Consider the following 16,435-nt stretch of genomic DNA (forward strand, 5'->3'; position numbering starts at 1 on the left):
TTAGATGAATTGTCCACCATTACAAAGCTAAAACCTGAAGAGTCCATGTGGGAATGCAAAGGAGGACTTGAGGCATTTCAGGAACTTATTCATATATTATTTATGGTCCTCCCTGCAACCCTGTGGGGTGACATGGTAATGGGTAACATCATGCCCATAAGATTAATTAGAAAATTGAAACACAATGAGATAGTGGACCTTTGTCCAAAGTTTTCTATTTATTCACTATTACTTAGTTTCCTGTCTCTAAAAAGTGCTATCTCCTTGTTAGAGTTGGCCTAGCTCTAATAAACAGATGGAACCAAAGGAACAAGGTGGTAGAGGAGGCAAAGAGAGGTAAAAGGAGTCAAATGGGACAAGTTAGGTCTACCAGTGAAGAAGACAGAGCACAGGACCAAGAGTTAAAAATGACCTTAATGCCTTCTGGAAGGAACAGAAAAGGATGATAGAATTCATAGAAGGCAGTAAAATGGTAGAAAACTCAGAAGGCAAATAAAAGAAAGGGAGTGAAGAGCTTCAAAGGCCAAAGAGAGAATTTTATATTTGATCAGGGAAATGATACAACAGCAATGGAGTTTATTGAGTCCAGGGTGATGTGGTCAGACCAGCTGTTTAGGAAGATCACTTTGACAGCAGAGGGAAAGGTGAAATGGAATGGGGAATATGAAAAAAAAAAGGAGATCATCTAACAGGGGATCATAACTTTAATTGGGATATGGTTAAGACTGATTTTCTTAATCCATAGTGGAATTTTAGAAAAATATAGGCAAAATAAAAATATGGGATTCATATAAGGGATAAGAAATATCTGAAGGTAAGAAGTATTAGAATTAGGAAAGGATTTAGAATCTTGTGATTTGATATTCAAAATGATAAAGTTACCTAAAGTTTGTCATTCATCAAAAACATGATTTTAAGATTATGACTAAATACATTACATTTTTCTAAAGACTCAGAGTAGGTATATGACTTGGCAACAGTCAGGCAAGGAATGAAGCCAGAATTTTAACTTTGGAACTTTGACTACAAAGTAAGCATTTTCTTCTACTTCCACATATGTAGAAATAGTTCAATCTTTATTAAATCTTTCCTGTTTCTCCTCTCTTTTCCATTTTCCCTGATGGTTCCTTGGTATAACTTGTATGAGATAAATATTTTTGGTCAATAATAATAATAATAATATCACAGAATCACAGAAATTGAGTTTTGGAAAGTATTATAGTCATCTACTCCAAAAAGTGACTAAAAGCAATTCCTACTATCCCTTTCTTTTTAGATGGTCATCCAGTCTCCCTGTAAAGACCTCCAAGGGAGGGGAAACCCTCCAAATCTTGATGTCCTCCATTCCACTTTGGATGACCATAATTGTTAAGAAGGTTTTCCTAACATCAGGACTAAATTTGCCTCCTCACAGTTGCCAGCAATTGCTCCTGGTTCTGTCCTTGGTACTCAAAGACCATAAATCTATACTCTTCTTAAGGATAGACTTTCTGATATTTAAAGACAGAAATTATGTCTCACCTGTTCTTCTCTTGTCCTTACTAAACTCCCAAGTTCCTTCAATTCATCATGTTATTACTAGGCACTTTCAATCTTTTGTTGCCTCTTCTTGCCATTTCCCCCCACTTCCCAGTGTTCTGCATAAATTGTAGTTCCCCAAACTGACCAAAATAGTCTGAGTGTGGTCTGCCCAGGCTACACAACAATGACCCTATTGCCTCTCTATTTCTGGAAGCTTGCTTCCCTATCATCCTACTGACTCCAAGTGAGATGACCATCCACTGAATCTCTAGAGTTTTATCTCAGAAACACTGTTGTCTAATGATGCCACACCCATCTTCTATAAAAATAACAGAACCCCTCCCTCAATCTCTTTTCCCTTGAGAAAAGAGAAACCATGGCAAAATTTAGGGATTTTAAAATGTTTATTCTGATGTCTTGCTTTATGAGATACTCAAGGATTCCTACAGGTAGCCCCAGAACTCCAAACAGCATAAATTCACCTGCTGCTAGGAGTAATTATGAGGCTCAGGTGGCCTCCAGAAGTACAAATGGCACCAATATATACCCAAATTTCTACCAAATAATTTACATAATAAATTTTCTTGCTGGCAAAAAAAAATTGTAGTGTAAAAGTGAATCTCAGGAAGACTTCTGTTCAACTAGAGTTTTTTTCAGTTTTGAATCATTTTTCTTTTGGATTGTGTCCAAAGTGCTGAACCTCTCAGTTCCAGGTAATTTACATAATTCTGAACCCACTTTTTACTGGGGTTGGCACACACCCAATGGCCCCTTTTGGTCAGGAACCTAAGAAAAGAGTGGAGAGGAGAAGAGAGACCAATGAGTTTTTCACCTGGAGAAGAGGAATATTTCTCCAATGTTCCACACACACAACAGTAACAACGTCCTGGAGACTTCCCATGTTTTGCACAATTCCCCTGGTCTTTTTGAGTCGATCATTTCCTTTCTAGATATCTCCCCAATAAGGAGTCCCTTTGGAACACTCTCTCCTGGTCTAAAACTCCTGTTACATCAGATTAAAACTGTCCCCCAGGTGAGAATAGCTCTTGTACCCTGAGGAATTAAAGGACTACTCCTTTCTAGCCAGGTTTCATCTTAGTTGCCTGATCTAGCCATTTCACCAAGTTGAGAAAGTCCTATTCTTTCCATCCTCTCTCTTTACATTCCCAAGAGACAATGGGAAAGTAAATACTCACACCACAGCTGGTTGGGAGCACATGCTCCTGGTCTTATAATAATCTATCACTAATTTTCTGGGGATCCGATGACTGACATAGGAGAAACAGCAGGAAGTGGCAATGTCAGAGTCCTCTGCAGAGAATAGGGAAGCAAAGAATTAGTATCATATATTCATTCATATTAGACATTTCTTAGCTACAAACTATGTCCCATGTAACTGTTTTCCATCACACACAGAGTAGATGTCAAATCTCCCTTACCCTAGTTCTTTCTATGACATGATTCTCACTATGTATAGAGGAGAGTCAGACCTGCTGTTCCCATCCCATAGTAAATTAAGGAAGAAAACATCAAAGTAAGAGGTGCAGGAATGCCAGAGACAAGCCCATCCAACTTCTACCTTTTTATGAGAAAATTATTTGCTACAAGGACAGTTAGTGACCAAGCAGAAGAACCCAGTCTAGTGCCTTTTCTACTCTCTTGGTTCTGCCTTAAATGTATATGTTAACCAGCAGTAACTCTAAAGGGAATTTTAATGCTTTCAAATGCAATCTACCTACCTCTATTAGTCCCTTGCCTTCCCCCCACACACACCTTCACCAGATCCTCATGATCTAACTGAGATTACCCTCTCTCAGGGCTCTGTCCATATTATTGCTAGAGCCTGGGCACAACCACAGAGAGCAACAGAGGGCTCACTTACTTGGTGTAGAGGAAGCCAGAGAGGTGAAGACCATGGCCATGAGGATGGAGAGGGCAACCACAGAGTTCTTCATGATACTGAGAGGAGAGAGGACTTGGAAGAGTACAAGCTAAGAGACTCTGGAGGTCTGTGGCTCTGTCTCATCTTTGAACTGCCTTTTATATGGATTTCTGGAAGTAACTAGAGGAACAGAAAGGGAATGGATAGGGTAGATTTGATGTCATTAAGAGAAAAGCAAGCCCAGGAAATGTAAGGTTGAAATGTCAAGGACTGAATTGTAATCTCATCATGTGAAAAAAAGGGTAGGTAGGAGGTGGGGAACAAGTTAGAGGAGAAGTGTGTGTGAGACAGGGTAATAAGATACTAAGGGGGAAGTAGTGAGTTGGAAATTGCAGAGATAGACAAAACAGATGCAAAACAGAATAGGAAGGAGAGTTGTGTTGATAAATGTTTGGAAAGGACTTTTGAGGTAACATTCCTACTGCTTTGATATCATAACTGCCAATTTCTTAAGACTGTAGCTATAGAGGTAGAAGGGGCTTAGCAATCATCCAACCCAAACCCCTCCCTTTACAAATAAGGAAACTGTGACACATAAAGGTTGAATGACTCTTTCAAGGTCTCACAGGTAGCAAGAGGCAGATACTGAATCTGATCTGGATCTACAACTTTCCATTTGCATCTCAAGGAGACTAGTCTAGAGAGAGGAACAAAATTTGGTGTTTGCATGACTCCCATGGAAGTGGGTGGTGTAAATGGCAGCAGTAGGAGGGAACAGAGAATGATGATGATTTACTTAGTTTCATTTCTGTGTCTGCCTTCTTATCTAAAGGTAATAACAGTATACAGCACTTTAAGATTCCAAAGGACATTGACATCTATGGTTAATAATATTAAGTGGCATTTATATTAAAGTTTGAAAAGTTTTTAAATATATTATTACATTTGAGCCTCACAACTAATCTATGATGTGCATAATACAGATCTATCCTCATTAAGAAGGTAAACTCTAGGAGGACAAGGAAGTTTTAGGTGGTCTCAAATTGCATCTATGATGTCATTGGGGACCCATCATATATTTAAGATGGATAGGATTGGTATTATTATGACTATTTCATTCATTAAAAAATTGAGACTTGAGAGAAGAAGACTTGGGTTCTGGTCCCATCTCTAAAATTACTTTCTTTGTGACCTTACACCTCACACTATTTCCAGGCCAATCTCTAGTTTTCAAGTAGTTACTGATCTGCTTTAGGAGAAGTTTCCTTATGAATGAAATCACAGATTGAGAACAGAACCAAAAAAATGACAGGAATTATGCTAGCTTTTGCTGATATGATGGAAAACCCATATACAGACTCTATCCTCAAGGAGAAATGTCACTTTTATTAACATCATTATCATACCATTTATTTTTTTTATCAAAAGAAGTTTAGGGACAGCTAGGTGGCACAGTGGATTGAGTGCTGGCCCTGGAGTCAGGAGAACCTGAGTTCAAATCCGGCCTCAGATACTTAATAATTACTGAGCTGTGTGGCCTTGGCCAAGCCACTTAACCCCATTGCCTTGCAAAAAAAAAAAACCTAAAAAAAAGAAGTTTAAAAATAATGTCATTTGCTATTTGGAAATTATTTATTTGTATTAAGTGATTTGGTCAGGTTTAAACCTAGCAAGTAGCAAAAATCCCTTTCTTTGGCCATTTATTTTTTCTAAATCTGATCCTGTAGACCTCAATTTCTATATTAAGGTTGCATTCTCCTTATGCATTCTCCTTTCTAACTTCTATTTGACTCTCTTCTTTGTGGTTTCTTTTTTTTAGGTTTTTGCAAGGCAAATAGGGTTAAGTGGCTTGCCCAAGGCCATACAGCTAGGTTAATTATTAAGTGTCTGAGACCAGATTTGAACCCAGGTACTCCTGACTCCAGGGCCGGTGCTTTATCCACTATGCCACCTAGCCACCCCTTTCTTTGTGGTTTTAAAGAAGGTAATTGCTCCCTGTTGGTGAGGTTTGTGTTTAAGGTTGATGTTGCCCTATTCCTCTTCTATTTGCAATGATTTCAGCTCTGTTCCTAAACCCCAATCCCAACATCACAATGTTGCTTTAAGGCTCCTATCTTTGGACTCTAGATCTCTATTATGATTGCCTTTCCAACATAGCCCATGTGCCTGTGGATACTTCTTTTTTTATTCATCTTTGTAAATATTTTATTTGTTTTTCAACTACATACCATGATAGTTTTTACCAATCATTTTTGATATTGCTACAATAATCTTATAAAAGTCAACATAATCCCCCCCAAAGATAGAGAAATCTCATGAAAAATAAAGTCAGAGATTCTATTCAGATACCTTTACCTCAATCTTTGGAATGAATTGCATTCTTCATCATAAGTCCATCAGAGAGATTGCTTTCATATTTTTTCCCATTGTTGCTATTGCTAGCTGTGTTTCCCTTCAATACTATGCCTCCCTACCCCCATTTAATTCTTTTCTCTCTCTTCTTTCACACAGAAAATGTCATCTGACTACCCATTCCCATGATCTTCCCTCTTTCTTCTATCACCTACACTCCCCCTCCCCTCCCCTTTCTCCTATCCCTTTTCTCTCCTTTTTTCCTCTAGGATGTGATAGGTTTCTATATCTTACTAAATGTGAATATTATTTCCTTTCTGACCCACTGAGGAGAATGAAGACTCATTCATTCCTCCTTATCTTTCCCTCCTTCCACTCCATTGCAAAAGCTTTTTCTTGCTTCTTTTATGTGAAATAATTTATTCTATCTCTCCTTTCCCTTTCTCCCATTATATTTCTTTCTCTCCCATTAATTCCATCTTTATAATATATTATTCCTTCACATTCAACTCCCTCCTGGCTTTGTCTATATATGCTCCTTCCAAATCCCCTAATAAATAAGAAGTTTCATGTGAATTATCAGTATCATCTTCCCATGTAGGAATACAAGCATTTTGACATAATCAAATCCTGATTATTTGCCCTTCCTGTCCACCCTCTCTATGTTTCACCTGAGTCCTGTATTTGAAGATTAAACTGTCTGTTCAGCTCTGGTCATTTCAATAGGAAAGTTTGAAAGTCTCCTATTTCATTGAATGTCTATCTTTTTCTCTGAAAGAATGTGTTCAGTTTTGCTGGGTAGTTGATTCTCAGTCAAAATCCAAGTTCTTTTGCCTCCTGGAATATGATACTCCAAAGCTCCATTAGCCCTTAATGTGGATAATTCTGCTAAATCCTGTGTGATCCTGACTATGGTTTCACGATATTTGAATTGTTTGTTTCTGGCTGCTTCTGATAATTTTTGCTGGACTTGGGAGTTCTGGAATTTGATTATAATATTCCTAGGAGATTTTATTTTGTGATATCTGTCAGGTGGTAGATTCCAACTTCTATTTTATCCTCTGTTTCTAGAATATCAGGGCAATTTTCCTGGAGAATTTCTTGGAAAATGAAGTCTAGGCTGTTTTCCTGGTCATGACTTTCAGGTAGTGAAATAATTTCTAAATAGTCTCTTTGGGTCTGTTTTCCAGGTCAGTTGTTTTTCCAATGAGATGTTTCATATTTTTGTCTAGTTTATAATTTCTTTGGTTTTGTTTTATTTTTTCTTGATTTCTCACAAAGTCATCAACTTTCCTTAGCTCCATTTTACATTTGAAGGAATTATTTTCTTCAGAGAGCTTTTTTATCTCCTTTTCCTTCTGACCAGTTCTGTTTTTAGGAATTCTTTTCCTCATAACCTTGTGGACCTATACTGATTTTTAAGATGTTATTTTCTTCACTGTACATTTGTATCTGTTTCACCAGACTTACTGCTAAATATGTTTTCATGATTTTCCACCTCACTCTCATTCTCTTCCCAATTTTTCCTCTAGCTCCCTCCCTTGACTTTTAAAATGCTTTTTTGAGTTCTTCCATAGACTGAGAGCAATTCATATTTTTTAAAGACTTTGGATACAGTGGCTTTGACTTTATCATCTTCTGAGAATCTATTTTGATCCTCCATGGGACCAGAGTAATTGTCTATGGTCAGATTCTTTTTCATTTATTGTTTGCTCATTTTCCCTTGTATGCCTTGTTTTTAACTCTTTGTTAAGGTAGGCCTCTTCTATGGTGGAGGGTACACTATCCCAAGGTTTTAAGGGTTTTTGCAGGTGTTTTCAGGGACACCCCTCTGTTACCTTATAAGAGGCTCTGACTGCTCTCCTGGCCTGTACTCTGGTCTGTGGATGAGCACTAGCACTACCCTCTGCCCTGAAAATTCTCAATATGGCAGTAAAGTTCTCCTTTCTGAGTCTGGGAACTGAATATGGACAAAACAACAGAGTCCAACCTCAGAGATAGTAGAGAAACATTTTCAGTCTTCTCTGATCCCCTTGCCTTACTATTTCAAAAAGTTTATTCAGTGGTTTCTTTCTGCCATAGGTCTCTCTACTCTAGTCCATTTTCTATTCAGTTGCCAAAGTAATCTTCCTGAAGAAAAATTATTTTTGTTTTTTGCCTTTTTTGACAAGCCAATGGGGTTAAGTAACTTGACCAAGGTCACATAGCTGGTAATTATTATTGTGTCTGAGGTCATATTTAACTCAAGTCCTCCTGATTACATGGTCAGTGCTCTATTCATTTTGCCACCTAGCTGCCTCCTGTGAAGTACAATTCTGATCATGTGGTTCCCTTCCCTACTCAATAAAGTACAGTGGCTATCTATTACTACCAGGATCAAATAGAAAATATTCACATTCAGCTTAACTTTCCTATATTGTTAGTCTTTACATACAATTACACGCAAAGATAATTTGCAGCAATCAGTTTTTGTAAGATTTTGAGTTTCACATTTTTCTCCTTTGCTCCCACCCCTCCCACTGTCTCTGACAGAAAACAATCAAATAGAGATTATACATGTATAGCAATATTAAAAATATATTCATATTAATCACCACATTGTTAGGCTTACATTTTATTCTTCTCCACATACTTTTACAATCCAAGAACACTGGTCTTATTGCTACTCTTCCCAGTTCCATCTCTTTTAATTAGGCATCTTTTATTAGAGTGCTCTCTCTTTGCCTCTGCCTCTTGGCTTTCCTGGCTATTGTCAAGATTTAGCTCAACTTCTATCTTCTATAAGAAGTCTTTCCTAGCTGGCTTTATATATCTTATTTGAACATAGTAATTTGCATGTTGTCTGCCCCCATTAGACCTTAAACTCCCTGAGAACAGGGAGTCTTTTTGCTTTTCTTTGAACCCACAAAATTTAACACTGTGCCTTTCATATAGGAAGAGTTTAATAAATGCGTGATGACTTAATTTGATTTCACTGATTCCAACAACTCTTCAAAATCTGAAGGATTTGGTCATTATCTACCCAACTGAATCTCAGACATGGTCACGTTCTCTTCTTTGGGCCTTATTTCCCTCCTCTCTAACATTCTCAGTAATATGGAGTTCATTTAAATTACAAAAGTAAAAGAATCTCCCCCAATACATTTTCACCCCACTCCCCTAGCTGAAATAGTGGTTAAATGAAACAAATACCTGTTCTGCTATTTCATCACCTTACAAATACTTTTCAAGTTGTCAAATGTAAATCCCCAATATGATTTCAAGCTTGCTAACCTCCAGCCCCCTGCAAGCCCCTGAGCCATTAGTCCTCCATTAGCATATCCTTCTTTTCTAGGCTAAAAGCTGAGGCATCTATCTAGATGGCATAGTAGACAGAGGACTAGATTGAGATTGAGTTCACATCTTCCTTCAGACACTTGCTACCTATCTAGACAACTTACTTAAACTCTCACCCTCAGTTTCCTTATTTATAAAATGGAGAATAACAACAGTCCCTACTTTGTAAAGTTGTTACTATAAAATGAAATAATTTATATAAAGTGCTTTGTCACCTTTGAAATATAATATTATGATTAGTTATAATTAATTACTTACAGGTTTCATGAGTTTCCCCATGATTGATCCCAGGAGGACATGGGTCCTTTTCAGATAATACTCATAAGTTTGATCAGTGGCATCCAGATGCTGGGCTAAACTTGTCCCTATGATTGTCTCCATAAGAGTTTCTCTATCTGATTCAGTAGACCTAACTTTGGCCTTTTCCATATCAGATCTTGTTTTTAATTTCAATCATAGGTGAGTCCTCTATTTCTGTTGTGGGACATTGAGATGTGCTATTCATTTCTGATACAAATATTTCCTTCAGCCATTGGGCTATCAAGTATCCCTTTGCTCTATTACCTTGAATTAAACCCTCTTTTACCTTTAACAGCTCTATCTGCTCAAAAGAGCAGAAGATCACCATCCATGTACTACTTCCAACTCTCATTGCAACCATGGATCTGTTAAAATTCAATTTTTGTTATTATGGACTCAAAAAGCATGAAGAAATATGAGCATTTCCTCTTTCAATAAATAGAAATGGAAGATTGTGAAATTCACAAAACTACAAATTTCTATTATGGATTATTTACTATTTTAAGAAGAAGGATGTTAAATTTAACACAGTAGTTTCAAAAATGCCCTATTTGTACTTATCCTTTTCAGAACCTTCTTCTGTTTTCTTCTCTGAATTTTTAGTAAATATCAGGGTTGCTCTTCTTTTTCCTACTACTTCCCACTCTCTTCCATTATCCTCTCTTCACCCCTTCCTACACAGAGAAGTCCTTCTGTACAACAAATAAATTTAGTCCAGCAAACCTACATCTGAACCTTTACAATTCTTCATCTCTCTGTAAAAACCTGAGAAATATGATCATCCTCAGTCTTCTGGAGTTACCATATGGTCATTGAATTACTTATAATCTTTTGTTCTTTAACATTTGGTTTTTTAATAATGTTTTACCCATTATAATATTGTTCTGATTCTGCTTATATTATCTGTATCCATTCACATCTTTCAGGGTTTTTCTATAATCAGTGGTTTTATTTTTCTTACTGCTCAATAATATTCTATAATATGCATACAAAAATTTATTCAGTCAATATCCAATCAATGTATACCCCCTTCTTTTCTAGTTCTTTGCTCCAATAAATACAACAAGCATTTTTGCCAATATTGATCCTTTACCTTTTCCTTTGACATCTGTCTAACAATGGCTTAGCTAGGACAAAGGGTTTGTGACATAATCAACTGATTTCAGGAGTATAGTTTGAAATTGTTTTCTCTACTGATTGGATCAGTTCAGTTTAATCAAAGAGATATTAGTTCGTCTGTTTTCCCAGATCCTCTCCAACAAGTTGTCATTTACCCTTTTGGTCATCTTTGTCAGTCTGAGATGGGAGATAGAAACCTTGAGTTGCTTTAACCAGAATTTTCCTTATCATTAGTGATTGAACAATATTTTCCCATCTGGTGACTGACAACTTCCTTTTTGTCATTTTGAGAACTTCCTGATATATGCTTTGGCCATTTATCTTATAAGGAATATTTCTTATGATATATATATTTGAAGTAATTCTCTAAATATCTCAAACATCAGACTTTTACTAGAGAAATTTAATGGAAAGATCCATTTTCTCCCAGTTAACAGTTTCACTTCTAATCAGCCCTATATTACTTTTGTTTGTGCAAAGACTACAGTTTTCTGAAAACAATGCTATCTGTTTTATTCCTTACAGCAATCTTTACTCTTTCTTTAGGTACAAAGTTTTCCTTATCTATTTCCAGTTGTGAAAATTACTGCCTTCTGTTCCTTTAAACTACTTTTGATATAATGTTTTTCATTGCAATTGTGCATGCATTTAAAATCTGAGGTATCCATGTTGTTCATTGAAAAAAGCATCGGACTTGGAATTAGGAAAACCTGAGTTTGAATCTTGCCTCAAACACTTATGAACTGAGTGACCCTGAAGTACTTACTTGACATTTTCATACCTTATCTATAAAAGGAGGATTAATAATAATAATATCTGATCTCCCTATAGATTTTTAAAATTTTTTTTAAATTTATTTAAGACAATGGGGTTTAAAAGTGACTTGCTCAAGGTCACACAGCTAGGCAATTAATAAGTGTTTCAAGTCAGCTTTGAATTCAGGTCCTCCTGACTCCAGGATCTGTGCTCTATCCACTTCAACACCTCACTGTGCCTAACATCTACCTCCCATTGTTGCAGTGATCAAATGATATATTATAAAATTCTTTGCAAACTTCAAAGTATTTGTAAATGCTTGTTATAACTTTTATGGTCTATGATATGAGAAGTTGATTTAAACTCAATTTATGTCAGACTACTCTCCAGTTTTCCCAGAATAAAGAGTTCTCATCACAATTGTTGGTCTCCTTGGCTTTATTGAATATTGTGTGATTGTGCTCAATTGCTTCTGATACAGCATAAAGTTAACAACAGCAGTCTGAATTTCCTCATCCATTTCATAGGGATAACAAAACTCTCTCTCTCTCCCAATTTCCCATGGATTTGGAGGTTTCAACCCCCCCCTCCAAGAATGGGAAAACTGGAGTAAAGGATTAGGGATGTAGAGTTGGAAAGGGTCAAAGAGGGCAAGAAGTCCAGCATTGATTCATTTTCCTTCCCTATCCCTTCAAATCTCTCTTGGGATTTCCTTTCCCAAGCAGCCATGAGCTGCAGGTAGTGCAGGGACAAGGGTCACACTGACCACCTACAGCCACCATTAATTAATCAAAAATGACAAAGAGTAATAAACAACCTTTCCCTCACTAAAGTTCTTTACATTTCTAAAAGCATGTTCTGCTTCCCTTATATTCTCATGTCAGCTTCAAGACAACCTTAATGGATAACCAAGAAAAAAAGTTTGCCCCAAATCACACAGCTCAAGCCTTGACAGAGGTCAAGCAGAAATGCCAAGGAGTTTGAATGCATTCTTCGAATTTACCCTTTCATTAATAGAGTAATGCTGGGCCTGAAGTCAGGAAGACTCATTTTCCTAAATTCAAATCTGACCTCAGAAACTTTCTAGCTGTGTGAGCATGAAAAGTTACCTAGCTTTATTTGTTTGTTTCCTCATTTGCCCACTGAGTTGAAGAAGGAAATGGCCAACTATTACAGTATCTCTGCCAAAAGTACTCCAAATGCGATCACAAAAAATCAGAAATGACTCAACAACAACAAAAATATATTTATTTACCCCCAAAAGGACATTGAACAGAATCCTCACTATCATATCATTTATGGTCAGCTAACACTGATTAAGAATCTCTTTGGGAGAAAGATTCCCCCACAACTTGATGTAATCCATTCCAGTCTGAATGGCTATAATTATTAAGAAAGTTTTCCTAATATCAGTCTGATATTTAGGTCCTCACAAATTCCACCCCTTGCCCTTGCTTCTGTCCTTGGTCCCTAGAGAGCTCCAATCTCAATGCTTCCCAGGAATGGACTTTCCAATTCTTGAAAAGAAAAATCAAGACTGATGTGACTCTTATCTTCTCCCCACTGACATTCTGACACTTTATATCTTTTCTTGTCTTCCTCTGAGAGTCCCCCAGCTTCCCAAAGTTCTTAAATTGTGGATCCCTAGACTGACCATAAAATTTGGGGTGTGGTCTCTCAAAGAAGAATTACAACAATGCAATTCTTTGTTCATGGAAGATTCCTTCTCAACAAAACAGAGGGTGGGATTTTCATATTCTACCTGCTGATTCAAAGGGAGTCATTGAATCCAGAGAGCTCTTTGCAGAACCTTTGTTGCCACCCATCTAATAAGATATGAGCAGAAATCCTTCTCCTGGATCCCTCACACCCAAAGATCATTGAAGCCAAGGAAAAAAAAGATACAATTTTCAAAAGTTTTATTCTGAAACCCTTGGGCTACAGAAGGCAATGGAATTCAAAGGATTCTAAAGAAGAGGGACCAGGCCAAAAAAGGTTGGGGAACAGTTGATTTGCAGAAGTGCAAATAGCTAGAAAAAATACCCAAAGTGGTCACCAAATAATTTACATAAATTAAATTTCACAGAAAATAATAAATTGTAATGGGGGAGAGAATCTCAGAAAGGCTAAAGTCTGGGGAGATTGTATCCGACTATGGAATTTCACAATTTGGTCCATTTCTCTTTAAGATTCATTCTCAGGGCAGCTAGGTGGTACAGTAGATAGAGCACCAGCCCGGGAGTCACGAGTCGCTGAGTTCAAATCCAGCCCCAGACACTTAATAATTACCTAGATGTGTGGCCTTGGGCAAGCCACTTAACTCCATTGCCTTGCAAAAAAAAAACCTTAAAAAAAATGAAGATTCATTCTCCAAGGCCCACAGGCATTTCACTATGGCTTCGGTTCGTTCAGATAGTTCTGAACCCAGGCATCCCAGGGGTTGGCACAAAGTATCCGGTCTTTTTTGTTCCAGATTCTGAGGAGGGAGAGGAGGAGAGTTGAGAAATCATGGATTGGAGATTGCACTGACCACTTCCTGGACATCTCTGAAGAGCCTTAAGGAACTATCCTTACTTCTAGTAAGATCTCTCAAGCCCTTTTGAGTTAGTTATTCAGGTTCTCTCTCTAGAGATCTGTCCAGTGGGAATCTCTCAGGAATGGCATCTTGGCATAAGATTCCTGTTGCATGTTTCTCCCTCCCTTTTGGATGAGTTGTTCCCACCTGGCTCCATGGAGGCCCAACCTTGCCCAGGGACTATTTCTGGAATTTCTTTCTCTTATAACCAGGTTTTCGCTGAGTGACCTAATTTATATATTTGAACAAGTTGCCCAATGTCCTCATTTCCATTTGCCATTTTCTCTTCCTGTGTCCCCTCAAGAGATTCCATGGATAAATACTCACAACACAGCTGGTTGGGAACATCGGCTGCTGGTTTTTTCAAGTTTTATCACATCTTCTCTACTAACTGGTTGGGAGACATAGGAGAAGCAGCAGTATGTGGGAGAGTTGAGAGCCACTAGAAAGAAAAATGAGACATAAGATCATTTAACATTATTAAATGTTCATAGCTGCAGACTTAGCTACAGACTCCATCATAGCTAGACTTAGCTACAGACCCCATCCCAGGGGACATAGCCTGTACTAAGATGTAATCCTTAACATCTTCCTAATTCTGCTTCTCTCCCATATCAGGTGTGATTCTCATTGTGCCTGGAGGAGGATCAGTCCTGCTGTTTCATTTTGAGGATAACCAGAGTGGGGAAGCAAGAAAGTATACCAGAGATCTGCTCATCCCACTCCTACCCTTTGTCAAGGAAGCTATTTGTGGGAGATCCCAGGGAGCTTAACAGCAAAACCAGAATGAGAGTAGAGCTAGACACAATTCAGTTCTGTTGAACTTTCTACTCATCTTACATCTCCATCTAGCATTTAACTAGCATATGCTACCAAGCACTTGTTGATGCCTTCAAATCCAAAAATATAGACATCCTTTCTGTACCAGCTGTTCATAATCTCCTTTTTTCACCCTTTTTACTTTTTCCTCCCCTCACACTCAGCAGATCCTTTTGGTAACAGAAGAGGTCAAAAAGCTCACTTACTTGGTGCAGAGGATGCCACAGAACTGAAGGCCATGACCATGAGGATGGAGAAGGCAGCCAAGGAGACCTTCATGATGCTGAGAGGAAAGAGGGCTTGGAGGAGCAGAACAGAAGTGAAGAACGTCTGCAGACCTGTGCCTTCTTCTCACACTTGGACTCTCTTTTTATAGGGGTTTCTGGGAGTATCAGTTAAAAAAAGAAGTAAACTAAAAAGACTGAAAATTCCAGTTAAGAGGTGATGTAATCAAAGACTGTAGAAACTCAAAGTCAGCTCAGGAAATTAAAGCTTATTTTCAAGGAGTAAGCTTTTTCTCCCTAGTATAATTTCATCATGGGGGGAAGGAAGGAGAGAAAAGACTAGAAAAAGAAATATGTATGTAATACTGTGACCAGGGATCTAAAATGGTAAAGGTGAAGTTGAGCTAGAAGCTGAGACAGATAAAACATATACAAGATTAAATTAGAAGGAGATTTGTGTTGACCATTGCTGACCATATGAAAGAATATTCATTAAGTCTTTCATACTGCTTTGATATCATAGCTACTTAGGTCTTAGCATTGTAGATTTAGCACTAAAAAGGCACTATGTGATCTAATACAACAATCAGATTCCAGATAAAGAAACTGGTCCAGAGAGAAATGACTTGTCCATGGTCACACTGGTAGTACAAAGTGTACCTGGATATGGCCCCAGGTCTACTACCTTCAAATCTTTATAGTCACAGATAATCATCCATAAGGAAGAACTCTCTATGGTCCTTCAAAAGTACTCATTGACAATTTTTATACAAAGGGTGGCCTTGGAATGTGAACACCTGGTTTGTGTCTATCCTTATATATTCTTGCTTATATGATGATTTTAACACTTACATTAGAATTACACTTTATGGATACAAAAGATTTGACACTGATCTTTCTGACAAAGGAAGTAGCAAATTCAGGATTTCTTAGGTCTTCTGATTGCAAACTGGTTTTCACAAAATAATGGGGCAGATCCCTATGGGGAAAGAGGCAACATGAAACTCTGGGGAGGAGTGTAGATATGAAACAATCACTAAAATTATGAGAATTTTCTTTTTACTTCACAGCCATCACAACATTTTTTAATCCAATGGAATGAAATTCACGTTAAAGAAGATAAAACAAGATGTAAAAAAGATGGAGAGGGGCGGCTAGGTGGTGCAGTGGATAAAGCACCAGCCCTGGAGTCAGGAGTACCTGGGCTCAAATCCAGTCTCAGACACATAATAATTACCTAGCTGTGTGGCCTTGGGCAAGCCACTTAACCCCATTTGCCTTGTTAAGAAAAAAAACCAAAATAAAACAAAACCAAAAAAAAAAAAAGAAAGAAAGAAAAGATGGAGAGGGGTAAGAATGTATTGATTTTATTTAATGGGTATACCCTTCAGTTTTCTTGCAATTCCTTTCAGATATAACCTTTCTGTGAAGGCTTAGAATAGGGGCAGGAAATGTCCAAGCTGCAGTATTATAAGACCCTGGAAATCATTTGACCTGGAGTTGCCACGGCAACTGCAGGTGGGACAAAAAATTCAGTAAATCTAGGAGGTT

General features: G+C 37.7%; 1 protein-coding gene across 1 annotated transcript; it reads right to left on the reverse strand.

The window, feature by feature from the left end:
- Positions 1-2,174: 2,174 nt before the first annotated feature.
- Positions 2,175-14,939, reverse strand: LOC141489511 (C-C motif chemokine 4-like). Its single transcript, XM_074190094.1, has 3 exons — positions 14,867-14,939; positions 2,718-2,832; positions 2,175-2,307 (listed from the first exon to the last, which is right to left on the reverse strand). Exons 1-3 carry the CDS (start codon positions 14,937-14,939, stop codon positions 2,175-2,177), a joined length of 321 nt encoding a protein of 106 aa, XP_074046195.1.
- Between the last annotated feature and the right edge of the window lie 1,496 nt (positions 14,940-16,435).

The sequence above is a fragment of the Macrotis lagotis genome, chromosome 5 (genome assembly GCF_037893015.1).
Source record: "Macrotis lagotis isolate mMagLag1 chromosome 5, bilby.v1.9.chrom.fasta, whole genome shotgun sequence".
Taxonomy (NCBI): Eukaryota; Metazoa; Chordata; class Mammalia; order Peramelemorphia; family Peramelidae; genus Macrotis; species Macrotis lagotis.